The 24995-nt window shown below is 45.9% G+C and overlaps 1 protein-coding gene across 6 annotated transcripts in view; it reads left to right on the top strand.

The window, feature by feature from the left end:
• The window catches only part of NOL4L (nucleolar protein 4 like), a 65600-nt gene that overhangs the window by 12511 nt on the left and 28094 nt on the right, over positions 1 to 24995 (top strand). For 2 of the 6 annotated variants that reach the window (XM_077253112.1, XM_077253110.1), the window contains 6 exons: positions 7135 to 7394; positions 9564 to 9752; positions 9950 to 10141; positions 11600 to 11722; positions 14857 to 15043; positions 17827 to 20988. In XM_077253112.1, the coding sequence (XP_077109227.1) occupies positions 7135 to 7394; positions 9564 to 9752; positions 9950 to 10141; positions 11600 to 11722; positions 14857 to 15043; positions 17827 to 18026 (1151 nt within the window). In that variant the 3' untranslated portion in view covers positions 18027 to 20988. Of the gene's footprint in view, positions 1 to 6168; positions 6258 to 7134; positions 7395 to 9563; positions 9753 to 9949; positions 10175 to 11599; positions 11723 to 14856; positions 15044 to 17826; positions 20989 to 24995 lie in introns of those variants that run through there. The other 4 variants (XM_077253111.1, XM_077253109.1, XM_077253114.1 and 1 more) reach the window with 3 other exon arrangements.

The raw sequence follows: 24995 nt of genomic DNA, 5'->3' as shown, positions 1-24995 counted from the left end.
GAAGGAAGAAGGGTGCACTGCAGGTGTGCTGAGGGAAGAAGGGTGCACTGCAGGTGTGCTGAGGGAAGAAGGGTGCACTGCTGGTGTGCCTAGAGATGAAGGGTGCACTGCTGGTGTGCCAAGAGAGGAAGGCAGCGCTGCTGCTGTGCTGAAAGATGAAGACAGTGGTGCTGGTGTGATGAAAGAGGAAGGCAGCGCTACTTGCGGTGTGCCTAGAAATGAAGGCAGTGATGCTTGTGGTGTGCCGAAAGATGAAGACAGTGATTCTGTTGTTACGAAAGAGGAAGGTAGCACTGCTGGTGTGTTGAGAGAGGAAGGGAGCGCTGCTGTTGTGCAGAGAGATGAAGAAATCACTACTTCTGTGACAAGACAGGAAGGGAGCGCTGCTAGTGTGCACAGTGAACGCGAGTGCTGCTGATGTGCAGAGAAAGGAATGGAGCACTGCTTAAATGTCATGAAAGGAAGGGAGCGTGACTTGTTTGTCGGGAAAGGAAGAGTGCTGCTTGGGTGTTTGCAGCGGAAGTTAGCGGAGCTGCTGTGCTTCTTCTGTGTCAAGAGATGAAAGAGTGCTGCTTGTATGTCAGGAGAAGAAGAGAGCGTTGCTGGTTTGCCAAGAAAGGAATGGAGCGCTGCTTTTATGTCAGGAGAGCAAGAGAACGCTTCTTGTTTAAAGGGGACCTGTCAGCACGACTGTGCACAGTAACCTACAGACAGTGTCAGGTCGGCGCCATTGTAATGATTAAAATGATACCTTGGTTGATGAAATCCGTCTTGTGGTTGTTGTTTATTCTTTATTTTCAGTTCTGAATTAATGATATTCCCGTGCTCCGGGGCGGCCTGTGGGGGTCTCCATGTAGTGATCTAGTTAGGTATTTATCTGTATGACTTCTGACAGGTCACTGATCCCTCACTGACCTGCCCCCTAGTTTACATTATGAATATTAGATATATTGAGAAACCAAAAATCCCCTTCAGCAGGCAGGCGGCGGTGCCTGCGCTGCAGCATGATCGCATCTGTAATAGTGCATTTAATGCTTTTATTTACTTGTATAAATAATTTTATTACAAAAACATTCTGTCTCAAAATGGTGCCGGCCGTGTCTGCGCAGTAGCATCTATCGGCGATCCGATAGATAATACTATGCAGGCGGTGCCATCTTGGTGGAGACAATTTTTTTTCTCCAGCAAGATGGCACCGCTTGCTGAAGTTATGTAAACTAGGGGGCAGGTCAGTGAGGGATCAGTGCAGTCTGCATTACAAATATCTAAGCAGAAGACCACATGAAGACCCCCCCACACAGGCCACCCCGGGGCATGGGCATATCATTAACACAAATCTGAAAATAAACATTAAACAACAACCACAAGATGGATTTCATCACCCAGGTATCATTGTAATCAGTATAACAGCGCGGCCTGACACTGTCTGTAGGCTACAGTGCACAATCCTGCTGACCGGTTCATTTTAAAGAGAAAGGAAGGCAAGCACCGTCTGTGTGCCAAGAGAGGAAGAAAGCACCGCTTCTGTACCACGAAATAGGAAGGGAGTGCTACATGTGTGCCAGGAGAAGAATGCAATGCTACTTATGTGACCAGAAAGGAAGGGAGCTCTGCTGGTGTGCCGCGAGGGGACGAGAGCACTGCTTATATGTTATGAGAAGAAGTGAGCGCGGCTTGTGTGTCAGGAGAGGAAAGGAGCACTGCTTGGGTGTTGGTGCGCTGCTGGTGCGCTGATAGAGGAAGGCAGTGCGGCATGTGCCAAGAGAGGAAGAGAGCGCTGATTTTGTTTCAGGAGAGGGAGAGTGTTTCTTGTGTGTCAGGTCAGGAAGGGAGTTCTGGCTTCATGCTTACAATGGAACAGAGCGCTGCTTGTGTGTGGTGGGAGGTAGAGAGCGCTGCATGTGCGCCAATAGTGGAAGAAAGTTCTGCTTGTGTGCAGAGCAAGGAAGGAAGGGATCGCTGCTTCTGTGCAGAGCAAGGAAGGAAGGGATCACTGCTTGTGTGCCGAAAAAGGAAGGGATCGCTGCTTGTGTGCTGAAAAACGAAGGGATAGCTGCTTGTGTGCCGAAAAAGTAAGGGATCGCTGTTTGTGTGCTGAAAAAGGAAGGGATCGCTGCTTGTGTGCTGAAAAAGGGATCGCTGTTTGTGTGCTGAAAAAGGAAGGGATCGCTGCTTGTGTGCTGAAAAAGGGATCGCTGTTTGTGTACTGAAAAGGAAGGGATCGCTGCTTGTGTGCTCGAAAAGGGATCGCTGTTTGTGTACTGAAAAGGAAGGGATCGCTGCTTGTGTGCTGAAAAAGGAAGGGATCGCTGCTTGTGTACTGAAAAAGGAAGGGATCACTGCTTGCATGTAGGGAAAGTAAGGGATCGCTGTTTGTGTGCCAAAAAAGGAAGGGATCGCTGTTTGTGTGCTGAAAAAGGAAGGGATCGCTGCTTGTGTACTGAAAAAGGAAGGGATCACTGCTTGCATGTAGGGAAAGGAAGGGATCGCTGCTTGTGTGCCAAAAAAGGAAGGGATCGCTGTTTGTGTGCCAAAAAAGGAAGGGATCGCTGCTTGTGTGCCAAAAAAGGAAGGGATCGCTGCTTGTGTGCTGAAAAAGGAAGGGATCGCTGCTTGTGTGCCAAGAAAGGAAGGGATCGCTGTTTGTGTGCTGAAAAAGGAAGGGATCGCTGTTTGTGTGCTGAAAAAGGAAGGGATCGCTGTTTGTGTGCTGAAAAAGGAAGGGATCGCTGCTTGTGTGCCAAAAAAGGAAGGGATCGCTGTTTGTGTACCAAAAAGGAAGGGATCGCTGTTTGTGTGCCAAAAAAGGAAGGGATCGCTGCTTGTGTGCCAAAAAAGGAAGGGATCGCTGTTTGTGTGCTGAAAAAGGAAGGGATTGCCGTTTGTGTGCCGAAAAAGGAAGGGATCGCTGCTTGCATTTAGGGGAAAGTAAAGGATCGCTACTTGTGTGTTGAAAAAGGAAAGGATCGCTGCTTGCATGTAGGGAAAGTAAGGGATCGCTGTTTGTGTGCCAAAAAAGGAAGGGATCGCTGTTTGTGTGCTGAAAAAGGAAGGGATCGCTGCTTGTGTACTGAAAAAGGAAGGGATTACTGCTTGCATGTAGGGAAAGGAAGGGATTGCTGCTTGTGTGCCAAAAAAGGAAGGGATCGCTGCCTGTGTGCCAAAAAAAGGAAGGGATCGCTGTTTGTGTGCTGAAAAAGGAAGGGATCGCTGCTTGTGTGCTAAAAAAGGAAGGGATCGCTGTTTGTGTGCTGAAAAAGGAAGGGATCGCTGCTTGTGTGCCAAAAAAGGAAGGGATCGCTGTTTGTGTGCTGAAAAAGGAAGGGATCGCTGTTTGTGTGCTGAAAAAGGAAGGGATCGCTGTTGGTGTGCTGAAAAAGGAAGGGATCGCTGCTTGTGTGCCAAAAAAGGAAGGGATCGCTGCTTGTGTGCCAAAAAAGGAAGGGATCGCTGTTTGTGTGCTGAAAAAGGAAGGGATCGCTGTTTGTGTGCTGAAAAAGGAAGGGATCGCTGTTGGTGTGCTGAAAAAGGAAGGGATCGCTGCTTGTGTGCTGAAAAAGGAAGGGATCGCTGTTTGTGTGCTGAAAAAGGAAGGGATCGCTGCTTGTGTGCCAAAAAAGGAAGGGATCGCTGTTTGTGTGCCAAAAAAGGAAGGGATCGCTGCTTGTGTGCCAAAAAAGGAAGGGATCGCTGCTTGTGTGCTGAAAAAGGAAGGGATCGCTGCTTGTGTGCCAAGAAAGGAAGGGATCGCTGTTTGTGTGCTGAAAAAGGAAGGGATCGCTGTTTGTGTGCTGAAAAAGGAAGGGATCGCTGTTTGTGTGCTGAAAAAGGAAGGGATCGCTGCTTGTGTGCTGAAAAAGGAAGGGATCGCTGTTTGTGTGCTGAAAAAGGAAGGGATCGCTGTTGGTGTGCTGAAAAAGGAAGGGATCGCTGCTTGTGTGCTGAAAAAGGAAGGGATCGCTGTTTGTGTGCTGAAAAAGGAAGGGATCACTGTTTGTGTGCCAAAAAAGGAAGGGATCGCTGTTTGTGTGCTGAAAAAGGAAGGGATCGCTGCTTGTGTGCTGAAAAAGGAAGGGATCGCTACTTGTGTGCCAAAAAAGGAAGGGATCACTGCTTGCGTGTAGGGAAAGGAAGGGATCGCTGCTTGTGTGTCGAAAAAAGAAGGGATCGCTGCTTGTGTGTAGAGAGAGGAAGTTCTGCTTTTGTATATGGAAAGAAAGGGAGGGCTGCTAATGTGTCAGGAGAGGATGATTACTTGTCTCCGTCAGGGTAGTTGTGGGGTGGAGGATGGGGGTGCGGTATTCTCATGTATTCTTTTTGATGGTGTATTGACATCAGACCTGTCAGCAGTGTTCGGACCTCTGTGTATGGGGCGGACCTGTTAGTTTTAGGTCATTTAGCAGTGTGGGGGGCGGTAGTATGGGGGGTGGGTGACTGGGAGGGATAATACTGCCTAATCCTTGTAAGATGAAGTGAGGTTCTGTGAAGGAAGGATGTGGAGGATGGGAAAAGCTCCAGACGCTGCTCCCCCCACAGCACACACCACACTGTATACCATCATACTAAGTACCGTGCATAGTTGATGAGTGTACTATATGACAGCTGGAAATATACGGCTCATCTCATAGAGTGACAGCACCTCACACCGACACTGAAAGCGCAAGCGATTTCTGGGGTGTCCCTGAGGGTCCGTGTCATCGTGCTGTACCTCTAGTCACAGCGTGTCATTATCCTGTACCGCAAGTGTCAGTGTCCTACACCCCAAGTGTCAGTATCATTTTCCTGTACCCCAAGGGTCATTGTGTCATTGTCCTGCACCCCAAATGTCATTATCCTGTACCCTAAGTGTCAGTGTCATTATACTGTACCCCAAGTGTCAGCGTCATTGTCTGAGACCACAAGTGTCATCTTCCTGTACCCCAAGTATCAGTATGTTATTATTTTGTACAAGTGTCATTGTCTCATGCCCCATGTCAGTGTCATTGTCCTGTGTCCTAAATGTCCGTGTCATTTTCCTGTACCCCAAGTGTCAGGGTCATTGTCCTGTACCCCAAGTGTCAATGTCCTGTACCCCAAGTGAAGGTGTATCATTGTCCTGTACCCCAAGTGCCAGTGTCAATGTCCTGTACTCTGTGTCATTGTCCTGTACCCCAATTGTAGGTGTGTCATTGACCTGTATCCCAAGTGTCATTGTCCTGTGTACCAAGTGTCAGCGTCATTCTCTTGTACCCCAAGTGTCAGTGTCGTCCTGTGTCCCAAGCGTCAGTGTCATTGTTCTGTGCCCTGTGTCAGTGTCATTGTTCTGTACCCTGTGTCATTGCTCTGTACCCCAAGTGTCATTGTTTTGTACTTCAAGTGTAGGTGTGTCATTGTCCTTTGTCCCAAGTGTCAGCATCCTTCTCCTGTGTCCCAAGTGTCAGTGTCATTGTCCTGTGTCCCAAGTATCATTGTCCTGTACCCAGTGTCATTGTCCTGTATCCCAAGTGTAGGTGTCATTGTCCTGTGCCCCGAGTGTCAGTGTCATTGCCCTTTGTCCCAAGTGTCACTGTCATTGTCCCGTCGTTGTGATGTTTTTTGGCTCTCTGATTGCCATAAGGACTTAGAAGAAGATGTGACAAGTGAAGGCCGCACTGTCCAGGATTTCCCATCCCCCATCATCTCCTTCCTTGAGTCTTAAACATGTCCAGGAAATAATCCCCTGTTCCTTCATCTATTCCAGAATTAGCTAAATCCTCTTGGAGCAGAACCAAAGATCGAAGGAGACTGCAGCAATAATCTGATCTTTGCTCTCCATCCTTCATCTGCTGTGGGGGTTGTTGGGGGTCTTGTGCCCATCAATGTACTTACAGCCTCACACAACTCCTATTCATTTTTTTTGCATGTATTTCTGGGAAGGTTGAATAGTCATTAACATGTTAACTGTCATGGACGCTTCCACAGAAGGTGAGGGACCCAGCTTTCTCAGACCTCGGGTACAGCAGTCCAGTCCCCGTCACCTCGGTGCATAATGAGCAGATCTACCATCATGGGGGAGGGAAAGCAGAGTGACAACCATTTTAGCCACCAAGCTTTCCCAGTATGCAGATGTTGTGATGGAGATGAGCAATGTAGGGATTTGAGAATTGAGACCCCTTTAATTGCTGGGATGGTCGCTCCCAGCTGCCGTACTAACTGCAGCCTTCCTGTAGCCGCCATCTTTAATGTGGTGACAGTTGGGGTTACAGTCAGTGGATGAGTCGGACATTTGAGGATCATCGGTAAGGAGCAATAATCTGCGAAAGTGTGTGGGTATATATAATATGTGGGGTAAACAAGGACATCCAAGAGTGCCAAAAAATTACAGATTGTCCAAAAATAACCATGGGGCTCAGTCTGTGGCCATGCCGGGACATTGTACATGTCCGCCATGTTATAAAGAGTGCAGGTGTTGGTGAATTGATTTAGTATCCGGTCTACAACCATGGCACGACATGTCACATGGCCTCGGGTAAGAACGATGGCCGAAATGTAGCGCACTTCTGTCTGGGGTGTGAATATCCTGCAGCAGATGCCATGTCTGTATGCTCTGACCAGGTCTGGTTTGGGATATACCAGGAAAACAGGCAAATGTAAGGATCCGAGTGAGTCTGGTGGGTCAGAGGTCTTTTGGAGTGCCCCGGTATGAGTGGTCACTACCACGAGGGTACTCGAGTGCCAGATTATAATACTCTGGATTAACACACAGTTCTAGGAAAGAGTAGAGATACTTTAATTCTGACCTCAATCTTAAAGGAGTTTTCCCGTAAAGATCAGTTATCACATGTCCACAGTGTAGGCGATAACTTACAGATCAGGGTCCAACGGATTTATTCCCTGGGGGGGCTGCCATAAAAACCGAGTGCAGCGCTCATCATCCACATATGGAATGAATGGAGTGTAGGTGGAGCATGCGCACTGCGCTCCCTTCTGTCAATCGACACGCGGGTCCCAGCGGACTGACCGTCGACGATCAATACATTATTAGCTATCCTGTGATCAGCTTATTGTGACTATTGGGTACAAAGGACACTTCATTTTTCAATAGTTTGTGTGACCACAGGGTCCCCTCTGGTGACTGATGAGGGGCCGCAGAGCTGACAATTTTTTTTTTTGCAGACGACTCCTCCTCTGAGAGCTGTAATGGGAATGTCTTTCCTGCACTGACTCCGTCCACCGCACCCGCCAGCACTGCCCTGAGCCGCTCCCTACCGGACATGAATGGGAACAGCACCAGCCCCGCCCCGGAACTCAGCGCCCCATCCGACGAGCAACCCATGAACCTCAGCGACAAGATTCGCCCACAATATTCTTCGGATGCTTGTACCACAGAGGCGATGCGTAACCACGGAAAATACACTCTCAAAGCCACATCTGAGGTGAGGGCATCCCAGCGTGGGCGACCACTTTGTGTTTCAGGATCTCCGTACTGTGGTGTACAGCCAGAGGCGTCACTCCTTCCTAACCGGGCAGTATTTAGGTTTCCGCGCCTTCGACCTTTTTTTCTCTCTAGCCATAACTATTTTATATTTCCATCAACCAGAGCTGTATGAGAAGTTGTTTTTTTTTGTGGGACAAGCTGTGTTTTTTTATTAATCAAAAACATTTTTACTGAGCACTTTTACATCTTTTAAAATGTCTTCAACTTGTGGTTTTTAATGAGACCATTTACTTTACCGTATGAAAAAAAAAATATGAAAAAAAGGTGTGGGGAAATTGTGAAAAAAATCCCTGCAATTCCACCAGTATATCTTTTTATATACGGTATATTTGTAGTGGTTAAAAAAATTCAGGGTCTTGTAATAAAAAATGTTTGCTATTTTCTGGGATCTGTAACCTTTTCATGTTTCCATTGATGGATCTGTGCGAGGGCTTGTTTTTTACTTGGTGAGCTGTAGTTTTTATTTGTACCATTTTGTATTTTTTGGGAGGAAATGCTGCATTTATTTTGTTACATAGGAATTTTTCAGATGCAGAGATACCAAATATGTTTTTTTAAACTGGGAAATAGGGTTTATATATATATATATATATATATATATATATATATATATATATATATATATATATATATATATACACACACACACTGCTCATAAAAATAAAGGGAACACTTAAACAACAGAATATAACTCCAAGTAAATCAGACTTCTGTGAAATCAAACTGTCCACTTAGGAAGCAACACTGATTACAATCAATTTCACATGCTGTTGTGCAAATGGATTAGAGAACAGATGGAAATTATTGGCAATTATCAAGACACACTCAATAAAGGAGTGGTTCTGCAGGTGGGGACCACATCTCAGTACCAATGCTTTCTGACTGATGTTTTGGTCACTTTTGTATGTTGGTTGTGCTTTCACGCTCGTGGTAGCATGAGACGGACTCTACAACCCACACAAGTGGCTCAGGTAGTGCAGCTCATCCAGGATGGCACATTAATTCAAGCTGTGGCAAGAAGGTTTGCTGTATCTGTCAGCATAGTGTCCAGAGGCTGGAGGCGCTATCAGGAGACAGGCCAGTACACCAGGAGACGTGGAGGGGGCAGTAGGAGGGCAACAACCCCGCAGCAGGACCGCTACCTCAGCCTTTGTGCAAGGAGGAACAGGAGGAGCACTGCCAGAGCCCTGCAAAATGACCTCCAGCAGGCCACAAATGTGCATGTGTCTGCACAAACGGTTAGACACCGACTCCATGAGGGTGGACTGAGTGCCCGGCGTCCACAGATGGGGGTTGTGCTCACAGCCCAACACCGTGCAGGACGATTGGCATTTGCCACAGAACACCAGAACTGGCAAATTCGCCACTGGCGCCCTGTGCTCTTCACAGATGAAAGCAGGTTCACACTGAGCAGATGTGACAGAGTGTGGAGACGCCGTGGAGAGCGATCTTCTGCCTGCAACATCCTTCAGCATGACCAGTTTGGCAGTGGGTCAATAATGGTGTGGAGTGGCATTTCTTTGGAGGACAACACAGCCCTCCAAGTCCTTGCCAAAGATAGCCTGACTGCCATTAGGTACCTAGATGAGATCCTCAGACCCCTTGTGAGACCATATGCTGGTGCGGTTGGCCCTGGGTTCCTCCTAATGCAAGACAATGCCAGACCTCATGTGGCTGGAGTGTGTCAGCAGTTCCTGCAAGATGAAGGCATTGAAGTTATGGACTGGCCCACCCGTTCCCCAGACCTGAATCTGATTGAACACATCTGGGACCTCATGTCTCGCACCATCCACCAACGTCACGTTGCACCACAGACTGTCCAGGAGTTGAAATGTCAAGAATGGCTTACAACTTGTCCTCACCAAATCAAAGCTGAGGGTTTGTTACAGTTGTATCAAATCTAGACCATACTCTGTAAGATAAATGGTCCAGGCTGATAAAATCTCAACTATTAAGCTCACAGATGATTTTTCTAGTCTGGTACAATTGTAGCAAACCCTCAGTCGTGAGAAGTATTAGATCAGGGCTTATTTTATGTAATGATAAAGAATGGGTGGGGGGTCAGTAGTGTCGAAATTTCCCGTTAACTTCTCCTACTTGCTTCCAGTCCCCTCCTTACAGCTCAGGAAGTTATGACTCCATTAAAACAGAAGTGACAGAAGTCAGCGGTGGGGCAGAGGACCTGTCAGTAAGTCGGACCGCGGCGGTGGACGACGATGACGAAGATGACCATGAAGACAATGATCGCATCACAGACACAGAAGGGCTGGACCCTGAGCGTCTGAAAGCTTTTAATGTGAGCCCGGGGTTAATTATTGTCCTGGGGCGGGGGGATAGGAGGAAGGTGACATTCGCTATGACTGTAAATGGCGGCAAGTTTCCGCAGTGGGGAAATTATCCCCAACATAACGGGGGACATTCTACATGCAAAATATTTTTGTAACTGTGCATCCCATAATCCGCTGCTTGTGTGACATGTCTCCACCGTTTCAGATGTTCGTCCGTCTCTTCGTGGACGAAAACCTCGATCGCATGGTCCCCATCTCCAAGCAGCCCAAAGAGAAGATACAGGCCATCATCGAGTCCTGCAGCCGCCAGTTCCCAGAATTCCAAGAGCGCGCCAGAAAGCGCATCCGCACCTACCTGAAATCCTGCCGGCGCATGAAGAAGAACGGCATGGAGATGGTGAGAACCGACCAGGATACTTGCAGGGTCTATGTGAGTTACCAGCTTGTCTACGTGTGGTGTAGCGTGGGCATGTAACATGGCAGTATGGATTACAGGGAGCCTACACATAATATACCGGTGCAGCGGGGCAGTGACGGTGTCTGTTATACCATGGGCTCCTCCAAGCTTGGAGGGGTGTATATGAGAAATCTGCACCCTCTTCTGGTCACTTGCTCTGAGGTACCAGTTTAATTATGGTGTGTGGCTCCTTTAAGAGATTTTGTGTTATTAAGACTGCACAGCAGACAGTTGCAGTCACTTAATGACCAGCCCGGGTCTCTGTCCCCAATGATTGTCTGACTCTGTATTCCGGATCCTCGCTGTTTTTCACAATCTCTGCTTGTTGTCCGTGAACACAAACAGGCTGAAAATCTGCACAGAGCACTTCTGTCTCCACAATTGTCGCAGACCCCCCGCTGTGAGGATTATTAGAGATGTACAGGTGTTTTACTTTCACTGCCAGCAAGCAGAGATCCAGAAAGTGGTTGAGTAAGCACAAGGTATGATAGAAACTTGTAGAACTTACAATGATTAAAAGGGTATTCCGCTAACAAAATATTAACACGTATTTATGGGACATGTAATAACCTCAAGATCGGTGGGTGTCTGACTGCTGGATCCCATCGATCTCCAGAACGAGGCACGTTTGCCCCATGTTTAAATGGAGTGGCAGTGCACATACTCGTCCACCCGCTCCTGCCCTGCTTTCTCCAGTAGTACCATAGAGAATGGAGTGGCATTGTGTATACTCGTCCACCTGCTCCTGCCCTGCTTTCTCCAGTAGTACCATAGAGAATTGAGCAGTAGTGTTCATACTCATCCACCCGATCCTGCCCTGCTTTCTCCAGTAGTACCATAGAGAAAGGAGCGGCAGTGCACATACTCATCCACCCGATCCTGCCCTGCTTTCTCCAGTAGTACCATAGAGAATGGAGCTGCAGTGCACATACTCATCCACCCGCTCCTGCCCTGCTGTCTCCAGTAGTACCATAGAGAATGGAGTGCCATTGTGTATACTCGTCCACCTGCTCCTGCCCTGCTTTCTCCAGTAGTACCATAGAGAATGAATGGAGCAGCAGTGCGCAGGCTCATGCCCTCTTTTCTCCAGCAGTACCATAATGAATAGAGCAACCTTTGAGCATGCACAGACAAGGGACAAAAGTGCCTTGTTCTGGCGATGAATGGAGTCTCGGCAAGCAGACACCCATCAATTTAGAATTTCTTTTTACCGGAATACCCCTATAAACTGGACCGTATACAGTGCTCTTCATGGATCTGTGATGAAAATATACTGTGTACATAATGTACCAACCTGATCTATATGTAGGTAATACAGAGTCAGATAAGTTGGGCTGTAGTATCACAATCAGGTTTAGATATCAGAGCGTTGGAATAATATGTGCCCCCTTATTCCAGGCTCGGCCAACTCCTCCGCACCTGACCTCTGCTATGGCGGAAAATATCCTGGCTGCCGCCTGCGAGAGCGAGACCCGGAAAGCGGCCAAGAGGATGAGGCTGGAGATTTACCAGACAGCTCAGGTAACTCCTATATATCCCAATCAGTGGTCTGCAGCGGTGGTCCCACCATCACACCTAGGCCCATAGAGGAGGGAAGGACTGTAAATGGCGAATAACAGTAATACACATATATACATACACAATATTGTGCAAAAGTTTTAGGCAGGTGCTGAAAAATTGCTGAAAAGTAAGAAAGCTTTCAAAAATACAAGTGTTGATACTTTATTTTTATCAATTAAAGGAATTGTATAGTAGATTTATATTTATGATCCATCCTCAAGATCATCAATATCAAGTTGGTAGGGGTAACGTGGTCCTGCGCATCCACCCGTACAGTACATGCATACATGTATATTTATACACTCACATTCTGTATACAGACATATACATACCAACATCTACAGTGGGTACGGAAAGTATTCAGACCCCTTTGATTTTTTCACTCTTTGTTTAATTGCAGCCATTTGGTAAATTCAAAAAAGTTCATTTTTTTCTCATTAATATACACTTTGCACCCTATCTTGACTGAAAAAAAACAGAAATGTAGACATTTTTGCTAAGTTAATAAAAAAAGAAAAACTGAAATATCACATGGTCATAAGTATTCTGACCCTTTTCTCAGACATTCATATTTAAGTCACATGCTGTCCATTTCCTTGTGTTCCTCCTTGAGATGGTTCTACTCCTTCGTTGGAGTCCAGCTGTGTTTAATTAAACTGATAGGACATGATTTGGAAAGACGCACACCTGTCTATATAAGACCTCACAGCTCACAGTGCATGTCAGACCAAATGAGAATCATGAGGTCAAAGGAACTGACCAAGGAGCTCAGAGACAGAATTGTGGCAAGGCACAGATCTGGCCAAGGTTACAACAGAATTTCTGCAGTACTCAAGGTTCCTAAGAGCACTGTGGCCTTCATAGTCCATAAATGGAAGAAGTTTGGGGCCACCAGAAGTCTTCCTAGACCTGGCCGTCCAGCCAAACTGAGCAATCGTGGGAGAAGAGCCTTGGTGAGAGAGGTAAAGAAGAACCCCAAGATCACTGTGGCTGAGCTCCAGAGATGCTGTAGGGACATGGGAGAAAGTTCCACAAAGTCAACTATCACTGCAGCCCTCCACCAGTTGGGCCTTTATAGCAGAGTGGCTTGACGGAAGCCTCTCCTCAGCGCAAGACATATGGAAGCCTGCATAGAGTTTCCTAAAAAACACATGAATGACTCTCAGACTATGAGAAATAAGATTATCTGATCTGATGAGACGAAGATAGACCTTTTTGGTGATAATTCAAAGCGGTATGTGTGGATAAAACCAGGCGCTGCTCATCACCTGCCCAATACAATCCCAACAGTGAAACATGGTGGTGGCAGCATCATGCTATCGGGGTGTTTTTCAGCTGCAGGGACAGGACGACTGGTTGTCATTGAAGGAAACATGAATGCAGCCAAGTACAGAGATATCCTGGATGAAACCCTCTTCCAGAGTGCTCTGGACCTCAGACTTGGCAGAAGGTTCACCTTCCAACAAGACAATGACCCTAAGCACACAGCTAAAATAACAAAGGAGTGGCTTCAGGACAACTCTGTGACCATTCTTGACTGGCCCAGCCAGAGGCCTGACCTAAACACAATTGAGCATCTCTGAAGAGACCTGAAAATGGCTGTCCACCAACGTTCACCATCTAACCTGACGGAACTGGTGAGGATCTGCAAGGAAGAAAGGCAGAGGATCCCCAAATCCAGGTGTGAAAAACTTGTTGCATCATTCCCAAGAAGACTCATGGCTGTACTAGCTCAAAAGGTAGCTTCTACTCAATACTGAGCAAAGGGTCTGAATACTTATGACCATGTGATATTTCAGTTTTTCTTTTTTAATAAATTTGCAAAAATGTCCACGTTTCTGCTTTTTCAGTCAAGATGGGGTGCAAGAGTGTAGATTAATGAGAAAAAAATGAACTTTTTGGAGTTTACCAAATGGCTGCAATGAAACAAAGAGTGACAAATTTAAAGGGGTCTGAATACTTTCTGTACCCACTGTATGCATACACATATAACAATAAACACACATATACACTCACCGGCCACTTTATTAGGTACACCTGTCCAACTTCTTGTTAACACTTAATTTCTAATCAGCCAATCACATGGCGGCAACTCAGTGCATTTAGGCATGTAGACATGGTCAAGACAATCTCCTGCAGTTCAAACCGAGCATCAGTATGGGGAAGAAAGGTGATTTGGGTGCCTTTGAACGTGGCATGGTTGTTGGTGCCAGAAGGGCTGGTCTGAGTATTTCAGAAACTGCTGATCTACTGGGATTTTCACGCACAACCATCTCTAGGGTTTACAGAGAATGGTCCGAAAAAGAAAAAAAATCCAGTGAGCGGCAGTTCTGTGGGCGGAAATGCCTTGTTGATGCCAGAGGTCAGAGGAGAATGGGCAGACTGGTTCGAGCTGATAGAAAGGCAACAGTGACTCAAATCACCACCCGTTACAACCAAGGTAGGCCTAAGAGCATCTCTGAACGCACAGTGCGTCGAACTTTGAGGCAGATGGGCTACAGCAGCAGAAGACCACACCGGGTACCACTCCTTTCAGCTAAGAACAGGAAACTGAGGCTACAATTTGCACAAGCTCATCGAAATTGGACAGTAGAAGATTGGAAAAACGTTGCTTGGTCTGATGAGTCTCGATTTCTGCTGCGACATTCGGATGGTAGGGTCAGAATTTGGCGTAAACAACATGAAAGCATGGATCCATCCTGCCTTGTATGGAGCATCTTTGGGATGTTAAGCCGACAAATCTGCGGCAACTGTGTGATGCCATCATGTCAATATGGACCAAAATCTCTGAGGAATGCTTCCAGCACCTTGTTGAATCTATGCCACGAAGAATTGAGGCAGTTCTGAAGGCAAAAGGGGGTCCAACCCGTTACTAGCATGGTGTACCTAATAAAGTGGCCGGTGAGTGTATATACATGCACGTATAGCATACATGTATGTATAAATCCCCCATAGGGACATACCGTATTTGTGTCTAATTCTCAGAGGGCCCCATAAATGCTGAACTAGCTTTGCCTCTGATTGCAGATGGCTACTGCTAGCCTATGTTGCCCTGTATTCACTGGTTATTCTGTTTTTTTTTGGGGGGGGGGCAGGAAGAGAACACCTCACTGGATCGGCCCTCCGGACTCACCCAGTCCTCGTTCTCACTGCCAGCAAGCTCCTACAACCAGGATCCTGTCTACATGAATGGCAGCCTCCACTATACCTACCGCGGACACGGGTCTGTTGGAAGCAGCCTGCCGGCAACAACTTCACTGCAAACTGGAAACCACTGCAATGGTGAGTGCGGATGAAGACATCTTTGATGGATCCCCATCCCCCATTAGTTCATTGCCTTTTATAAGTTCTCTTCATACATCCAGAAGTTGTACAGACATAACACTTCTCACAGCGGAGGGTTTGGTGCAGTTGTATCCAGTCTGGACTATCGTCTGTGACCTAAACAGGCGGGACTCCAGACTGATCCATGTGATCGACACTAATGGATTAGTGTTCAGCTCACAGAGGATTGTAGCAGAGCAGTAAGGAGTGTCTGCAGAGGTCTTTGCATTTTGGATGCATAAGCAAATGCTTTAATTCACTGACAGCAAGCAGAACATCCTAATGGCGGGGAATCAAATACGGAGCTCTTTAACTCCATAATGACCTATGACGTACATTTTTGTCACAGGTCACCAAGGGCTGTGTGGAGTGGGCTCGGGAGGTGAGCCTGCTACGTACCATGCAGATTACATAGATGCCATCTGTCTAATCCAATAGCTGCTGTCAGTCACTGAGAGACATTTAAATTATGTCAATATTGGCGCACCCGTGCACTGGCTGCCATCTGCACATGACCATGGCGAGCCTGTGGGTTACCATGACAGTTTGGGGTCTGCTGAAGAACACCCCCATGGCTACAGCTCCATAGGAGAACTGCAAGTACAATATATACTGCAAAACTCTGCATATAATACAGGTGCGTCTCACAAAATTAGAATATTATCAAAAAGTTAATTTTTTTCAGTACAAACTTAAACTCATTTAGAGTCATTACACACAGAGTGATCTATTTCAAGTGTTTATTCCTGTTAATGTTGATGATTATGGCTTACAGCCAATGAAAACCCAAAAGTCATTATCTCTGTAAATTAGAAAAATCTACAAAAAACACCTACAAAGGCTTCCTAAGCGTTTAAAAAGGTCCCTTAGTCTGTTTCAGTAGGCTCCACAATCATGGGGAAGACTGCTGACTTGACAGATGTCCATAAGGCAGTCATTGACACACTCCACAAGGAAAGTAAATTTTGTACTTCATTTGGAAATCAAGGTCCCAGAGTCTGGAGGAAGAGTGGAGAGGCCACAATCCAAGCTGCTTGAGGTCTAGTGTGAAGTTTCCACAATCCGTGATGGTTTGGGGAGCCATGTCATCTGCTGGTGTAGGTCCACTGTATTTTATCAAGACCAAAGTCAGCGCAGCCGTCTACCAGGACATTTTAGAGCACTTCATGCTTCCCTCTGCCGACAAGCCTTTTGGAGATGGAAATGTAATTCTCCAGCAGGACTTGGCACCTGTCCACACTGCCAAAAGTACCAATACCTGGTTTATAAACAACAGTATCACTGTGCTTGATTGGCCAGCAAACTATAGAGAATCTATGGGGTATTGTCAAGGGGAAGATGAGAGATATTGGACCCAACAATGTAGATGAGCTGAAGTCTGCTATCAAAGCAACCTGGGCTCAAAGCAACCTGGGCTTCCATAACACCTCAGCAGCGCCACAGGCTGATCGCCTCCATGCCACACCGCATTGATGCAGTAATTGATGCAAAAGGAGCCCTGACCAAGTATTGAGTGCATCTACTAAACATACATTTCAGTAGGACAACATTTTGGATTTTAAAATCTTTTTTTCAAGCTGATGTTATAAAGTATTCTAATTTACTGAGATAATGACTTTTGGGTCTTCATTGGCTGTAAGCCATAATCATCAACATTAACAGAAATAAACACTTGAAATAGATCACTCTGTTTGTAATGACTATATAATTGAGTTTCACTTATTGTATTGAAGAACTGAAATAAATTAACTTTTTGATGATATTCTAATTTTGTGAGAAGCATCTGCACATGTTCAAATCCTCTAAGAGGACTAAAAAAAATAAAGAAAAATTGTATGTATGAAAGGTTCAAATCCACCCAACTTTTCACCGTTACTAAATAAAATTGTATTAAAAAATATAAAAAAATGTGTAAAAAGTTTAAATCTTAAAACCACTCAACTTTTCACCCTTAAAATAAATAAATAAATAAACATACTCACGATTATCCAAAATAGCTCAGTCTATCAAAATTACATTGCTTAAATTACCGTATATGTTAAATGCCCCCCCCCAAAAAAAAAAAAAATCAAAGCACCAGAATTGCCATTTTGGTCACCACACTCCATCCCCCTCCAAAAAAAATACTATAAAAAAAATCAAATTGTCATATATATCCCAATATGCTTTAATTCAAAATGTCAGTTAAGTGTGCAATAAAAAGCAAGCCCTCACCAAGGTCCATAGACCGAAAAATAAAAAATGTACAGGTCACAGAAAACGACAACACAGACCATAAATTGTGGTTCTGAAGTTTTTTAATCTCTAAAATGTAAAAGAAAACCCTTTAAGTTTGGTATTGGCGTAATCGCGGTGACTTGGAGAATCATAATTCCAGGTCATTTTTAGCATAGAATGAGCATCGTAAAAACAAACCCCTAAATGTTAAGTGCTGAATTGCAGTGTTTTTTCACCATTTTACCCTACTTGGATTTTTTTCCTTTTTCTCAGAACATTATAAGATAAAATGAATGGTATCATACAAAACTCCAACTCGTCCCACAATAAAAGAAACAAAAAAGCCCTCATACATTGAAGTCGATGGAAAAATAACAAAAAAGTTAAGGCTCTTGGAAGACAGGGATGAACAATCGTAAAAGCAAAACTGTTCAGATCCTCTGGGGTTGAGAGGCTGTTGTCCTAATACATTCCTTTAAGAGGCCTGAGGATCAGTGTTCCTAATCAGCGCTCTTTCTTACCAGGTCCCACCGACCTCAGCATTAAAGGATTGGCTTCAAGTAGCACCCACACCAATACCACCAACCGGGCAATGCCATGTGCCCAGCTCAGCCCTACCGAGATCGGGGCCGTGCGGCAGCTGATCGCTGGGTATCGAGAGTCGGCCGCCTTCCTGTTGCGATCAGCGGATGAACTGGAAAACTTGATATTGCAGCAGAACTGAGGGGCCCCCGGAGCCGACCTGCACCTCAACCTCTTACTCTACGGACTGAGATAAGACACTGATGTCTCCTTGCCCCTCAGACGGTCGCAGACACTGAACCTGTTCCTGGAGCAGGAGCCATATACTTTGTTTTGCGGGGAAATCGTGGGGAGAAGGAGTCTTGTCTCTGCGCTGCGAGACTTCCTTTTCATTTTCCCCCACCCCTGTCCATCCAGCTCAGGGGGCTGCAAGCACCTATTTATTGAGAACAGAATTTCTTTTTTTTTCGTAATTTATTTTTCTGAAGATGTTTTTTTTTGTTTGTACGGACTAGTTGTCGTTTCACTATTGGCGAGACGTGTAGTGGGCCAAACCAGTACTGAGCCGCCTCGTTTCCCTCGAAACGTGACCTCATTGAGGGGTAAGGCACCAAGTGCTTTGTGCCTCAGTGATATCACTAGGTGCTAGGGAATCAATAGGCTAATTTGTCCTGAACACTGGCTTATCCAATATGGCTGCTTCTTATCTGTGTAGGTGACGGGTCTCCTCTAAGTAATGAACTTTAGCACTGAACGCTCGTCCCATCTCCTGCCGGGGACTGAAAGAAAAATCATTCTCTCTCTTTCGGGTCGCTGTACCATACCTCAGAAGAAGAAAGCACTCCAGCCGGGGTCATCTGACAAATGCTCCCATGGTTTTGTTATCCATTGGACCATACCATTCTGCAGACAGGTAGTGTCAGTGTAGACCAAACCATACATACATGATCGCACTGGACCATACTATTTTAGAGTGCATGCTCACTGCCCCGTGCACCCTACGTCTGCATCACGTCTCCAATTTCCATGCATCCAGTGAAAACAGACAATCCCATCCACGTTTATAATGATCAGGTGCACCCCATGGGGTCACCCCACGCTACCTTTGCATTTTATACCTTTTGGTTGTCTTTTACTGGAAACATGACACTGCTTTGGACCATACCATTTTGCACTCACATGGTTTGCTTATAAACCATAATATTCTGCACTTACATGGTTTGTCTTTGGATTATACCGCTCTGCACTCTTGGTTTTCTATTGGAACATGCCATACTGCACCCAAAAAAGTTCCTATGCACCATACCTTTCGTACTCAATGGTTTTATTTTAGACCATACCTTTCTGCACTATTTTTTTTCCCCTTTGGATCATACTTTTGTGCACTTACATGGTCTTCTCCTTGGACCCATATTATTCTGCACAGAGTAGATACACACTGGACCATACCATTCAGCACCCACAAACTTATTTTCTTTGGACCATACCATTCAACAGTTTCACACTGTATCATCCTTCATTTCCAGGGGGGAGGCTGATCCATTATTATACTACTTCTGACTTCCTGCTGCTATGGTTCACCTTTATTTCAGGTAACTCGGCCTCCTTCCCTCCGGGGCACACCTTCTGGTTATTGACCACCTGACCTCTCCTGCTTTGCTATGGGTTTCCAAAGTCTTGCACAAAACGTAGCAAATTTAATATACACCTTTTAAGTTTTCATCCACAAAGCTCAGGCAGAAAACTGGCCGAACTCTAAATCCGCACTTCCGATGTCCGCAGACCTCATCACCCAACCACTGGTCGTCCCCCCCCCCCCCTCCCCCGTTCTGGTCCGTGTCATTTCAGCTGCACTCTTTACCTTTCCGGTTGCCGTCTCCCATTTTACGTCCTTCGTATTTCTATTGTTTTTTTTATAATCATTCCATCTGTCACCTCCATATTTATGTGTGACGTGCACTTTTCTGACATGTCCGGAGGCTGTCCTTAGTGGGTAAAGGGGCACTCCGAGGTCACTGTGGGCTACTTTCCATAAGCATTCGCCTAGCACCAAGCTCTGCTGACCTCATATTCCAAAGCGTGCGCTGTCTTTTAAGGACAAGTCTTATTTTATTTTTAGATGCGTGTTGTTGTTTTTTTTTTTTACCCTTATTTCAGAACAAGAACTTTTTGTCTTCGTGGTGAATTTTACGCGGTGCTTCTAGATTTGTTATCTCCCTCCACCCTCCTACAGCCAACGTGTTTGTTTGTATGTGTTTGAGTTGATTTTATATTATTTCTGGACTCCGCCAGTGTCCTGTTTACATGTACAGATGACCTTGTGTAGATGAGCTGTACCACCACCACCCGGGGGCGCTCCTCTGCTTACTAAAGCCACAGCCATTTTTATGCCAGAAGGCATTGACTAGAGTTGAGTGAAAAGATTCAAAGGACCCTCCACGGTGAAGCTCTGCAGACCTCCTCGTACCTGCCGACATCCTCGCCACCTCTTCTGATTAGTAGGCTTGTTGTAGCGAGATACATGCATGACGTCACGCCAGGCTTACTAATCAAAAAGGCATCTGGGATGCCAAGTGGTTGGGGAATATTCGCAGGGCTCTGGCCAGGAGCCCACGGACTACCCACAAGGCGGCTAGACCCGGGTCCTGCAAATCTTTTTGCTGAACGCTACGTCTGAGCAATCACTCCATACCCTAGAACTCAGGTATAGACACTCACAGTTAATTTATTTGCATTGCGACGCCCCAGCACAGTCGCCAGCGATCACGGCAGGCTCCGCCCCTCGCGCCACATTTTTTCTTTTGCACTCCCGAGCGGCCCCTCTCTCCTCCAACTTCGAGGCTCTTTTAAGCAGATGAGAAATTTCAAAAAACCTTATGATATATAATATATATATAAGACGCTATTTATTGTTACTGACGGTTTGTGAGGTTTTAATGATTTGTAGAATGTTTTTATTTGTCATACATTGTGATGTGTTCCCACCATCCAGGACTAAGACCACCCCGCTGTCTACGACACAGCCATACCCTCTCCATTCCTATTATTACCCTCCAGGCTAAGTGCACTGACTCGCCACCAAGTGGAAACCTTCCTTTTTACTCTATGTATAAGGCTGACTAATAAAAACACTGCATAATAAAGTATCCCACCTTTCAGAAAGAGCACATGACTCGTGATTCCTACTCAGGGGCCGACTGCGGGGGGACTATATGCAAAGCCTTCTTCACACGTCTGTTTTTTAAGGGCCAGAAATACTGACATGCGCATCAATGGTGGTGCGCACATGTTAGGTTTTTCACACGGACCGTGTGTAAGTGTGAAAAACCCACAGACTGGTGCCTGGGAAAAGCTGTACTGTTCGCGCTGTTCCCAGGCACCGGCAGTGGAAGGCAGCAATCTTTGTCTCTTGCTCGCGCTGAGATCAACACAACAATGATGGGAGTTGTATTCAGTACACGCTGCGTACCTTTTGTGTAAAATAATGAAAAAAACAAAACCTGGTGTGGGCTCCTGCGTAATTTTCATAACCAGCAGAAGGAAAGCCCACTGCTGGGGGGGCTGATGTTAATAATCTGGAAAAAGGGGCAATACCCCATAAGATTGACTGGCTATTTCTAACAGCTCACAGCTGTTTGCCTAGCCTTTCCTATTGAATTTACGGAGACCCCAGGGAAGAAAAAAAATGGAGTTGGGTTCCCCTATAAATTCAAGCCAGCAAAGGCTAAACAGACAGCTCTGTCTTAATAGTAATAACCTGGGGTCATAGATATTGCCCACCCCAGATGTTAGCATCAGCTCTCGGCTGCCTCAAAAAGGCACATCCATAAGATGAGCCAAATCTGGCCCTTAGCCTCGCTCTTCCCACTTTCCTTGGTGTGGTGGCATGTGGGGTAATATTTGTGGGGTTCACGTCAGCTGACATCAAGCCCGGGAATTAGTCATGGAGAAGCATCTATAAAACGCCTCAGTACTAACCTCATAGAGCGTTTTGAAATAAACACGTAGCATGAATAAAATCCTTTATTTAAAATAAAAAAGTTATACTCTCCATACGCCTTTGTCCCCTATAAAAAAAAAAAAACAAAATGATAAACTACCATAATACTCACCTTATGCCTAACCCGTAGAAGCCCTTGTTCCCTGTAAAAAAAAAAATTAATAAAAACATATCCCTCACCTCTCCAATTTGAAGATAAGCCATACTGTCCCATGCCATAATCCATCTCTGCAATATCTGATTTACAACCTGAATTGTGGCACGATGCGACTGTCCAAGCTGAAAACTAGGACACAATGAGGTTCTGGGAGTGCAGCTTCAGTGATGAGCGGTGACGTCATAGAGGTTACCGCAGGTCAATGAAGGTGCGTTCCCATACTTCACTGTGAGTTGGGACAAGGAACTGCAGTGACCTCAATGAGATCAACGTGAGAATTTTCTCGCGGTGCTTGCTGTGAGCCTGGGCACGGACCTTCAATGAACTGCGGTAACCTCTATGACTTCACTGCTCATCACTGAAGCTGCGCTCACAGCACCTCATTGTATCCTGGTTTTTAGCCTGGACGCTCGCATCGTGCTACTGTTCAGGTTGTAAACCAGATATTGCAGAGATGGATTGCATCGTGGGACAGTATGGCTTGCCTTCACTTCAGACAGGTGAGGGATATTTTTTTTGTCTTTTTTTTTGTTACAGAGGACAAGGGCTTCTACAGGTTAGGCATGAGGTGAGTATTATGGTGGTTTATTTTCCTTTTTTTTGTTTAAAGGGGACAAAGGCTTCAATGGAACAGGTGAAAAGGGGAGTATAACCTTTTATTTTTAAATGTGTAAAACGATGATTTTCATTTCAAATAAAGGATTTTATTCATGCTGAGTCTTTATTTTAAAACGTACTATGGGATTAGTAATGGGGGTGTCAGCTGACAACAGAAGGCTGACATGAGCCCCACAAATATTACCCAACATGCCACCGCACCTAGGCAAGTGAGAAGAGCGAGGTTAAGAACCAGATTTGGCACATCTTATGGATGCACCATTTCTGGGGCAGCTGAGGGCTGATGTTGGTAGCCTGGGAGGGGGCAATATCTATGACTCTTCCCAGGCTATTAAAGGGCCACTGTCACCCCCCCCCCCCAGCCGTTATAAACTAAAAGAGCCACCTTGTGCAGCAGTAATGCTGCAGTCTAACAAGGTGGCTCTTTTAGTTTTTGATTCATTTATTACCTCAATAAAGCGTTTTAAAAATTGGCCACACATACCAGATATTGTACCAGGAGGCGGTCCGAATCGTCCTCTATCAATCTTCCAACTGCCGTCACTCTTCTCTTCAGGGCCGATGGTACCCGCCCCCTTCACGTTGTTGCTTCTTAAATCCGGCGCCTGCGCTGTGCGTGCCTGCCTGGGGCCTGCGCAGTGTTCTTTGTCAGTCACATCTCAGATGCCGGGTGCCTGACTGCGCCTGTGCGGGCAGTGCGGCCGCCCTGTTACTGAATCCCCGCACTGTGCATAATGAATAACACAGTGCAGGGCGGGGATTCAGTAACAGGGCGGCCGCACTGCCCGCACAGGCGCAGTCAGGCACCCGGCATCTGAGATGTGACTGACAAAGAACACTGCGCAGGCCCCAGGCAGGCACGCACAGCGCAGGCGCCGGATTTAAGAAGCAACAACGCGAAGGGGGTGGGTACCATCGGCCCTGAAGAGAAGAGTGACGGCAGTTGGGGGATTCATACAGGATGCTTCGGACCGCCTCCTGGTACAATATCTGGTATGTGTGGCCAATTTTTAAAATGCTTTATTGAGGTAATAAATGAATCAAAAACTAAAAGAGCCACCTTGTTAGACTGCAGCATTACTGCTGCACAAGGTGGCTCTTTTAGTTTATAACGGCTGGGGGGGGTGACAGTGGCCCTTTAATATCAACCCACAGCTGTCTGTTTAGCCTTTTCTGGTTTGAATTTATAGGGGGACCCCATGTCATATTTTTCTATTCACCAATAAAGGCTAAGCAAATAGCAGTAAGTGGTTATTAATAGCCTGCAAACCTCATGATATTGCCTTTTCCCATATTATTAACATCAGTTCCCAGGAGTGGGCTTTCCCTCTGCTGGTTATGAAGATTGTGTGTGAGCGAGCCCACGCCATTTTTTTTAATACATTTTTTTATTTTACACAGGAGTTAGGCCGGTTTCACATTAGCGTTTTTTTGCGCAGCGTAGGCCTGCATACTGTCCGCATGCGTCTTGCGTACCTATCTTTAACATTGTGTATGCAGGGACATGCGTTGGCATCAGTTTGGATGCAGATGCGTTGTTTCGCGATGTCCGGCGAACGTAACATGTTGCATTTTTTGGGGCGTCAAATATGCGCAGGCATACGCATGAGGATGAGAGCGTATCAACGCATTACTGTCTATGGGAACACATTGCTACGCATGGATATAGACATGGATGTGTTCGATGCGCATGCTTACTTCAGACTGAACATGTCCAGGAACTGGTTCCTGCCACTCAAAAAAACAAGCTATATAAAAAGGGGGTGTGGACTCTGTAATTCCAGTACTCTCAAGAATCTTGAAGTGATCACAACACTCTAGGTGTGCTACCAAGACTCTGGATTTCATCTAAAGACTCTGGATGTGAGTATAGAAACTATGATAATGTCCGTCCGTCTCTTTCACTGCAGTCTGTACTCTGTCTCTTTGTGTTTGTCATGTTATGCAGTGTGTACTCTGTCTCTCTTGCAGCCTTTTCTTCCAACATGTCCTCGAGTGAAGACCTGAGCGCTGCTAAATGTTGGTGCATTGATTTACAATTTCTTTTTATTTTCCCCCTTCACTGTGAAGAGAGTAAAATTCTGTTGCCGTTCAATGAAGGATCGCTTCAATAAAAATATGAGAGAGGAGATTCAGGTTCGAAGTGCTGCTGCTCCAAAGATATCGAAATACAAATACCATCGCATGCTGGCTTCCTGAGGCCTGCAGTTGCTCATCGAACGTGAATCTCTTTGTGTTGTATTCAATTATCTAACATCTGAATTGTTCAGTTCTGCAGGATATGTTGGCGCTTTCTAAAATGTTTTTTTTTTTTTTTAGTAGTGTTTTTCATTTATTTTCCACACAGAACCTGGAACGTCCTCAGTTGGAGCGGCCCCTCATCGACCAGCCACAGA

The sequence above is a fragment of the Ranitomeya variabilis genome, chromosome 4 (assembly GCF_051348905.1).
Source record: "Ranitomeya variabilis isolate aRanVar5 chromosome 4, aRanVar5.hap1, whole genome shotgun sequence".
In the NCBI taxonomy this organism is placed as follows: Eukaryota; Metazoa; Chordata; class Amphibia; order Anura; family Dendrobatidae; genus Ranitomeya; species Ranitomeya variabilis.
Note: the sequence above shows the minus strand (reverse complement) of the source record. Positions and strands in the feature narration are given on the sequence as shown.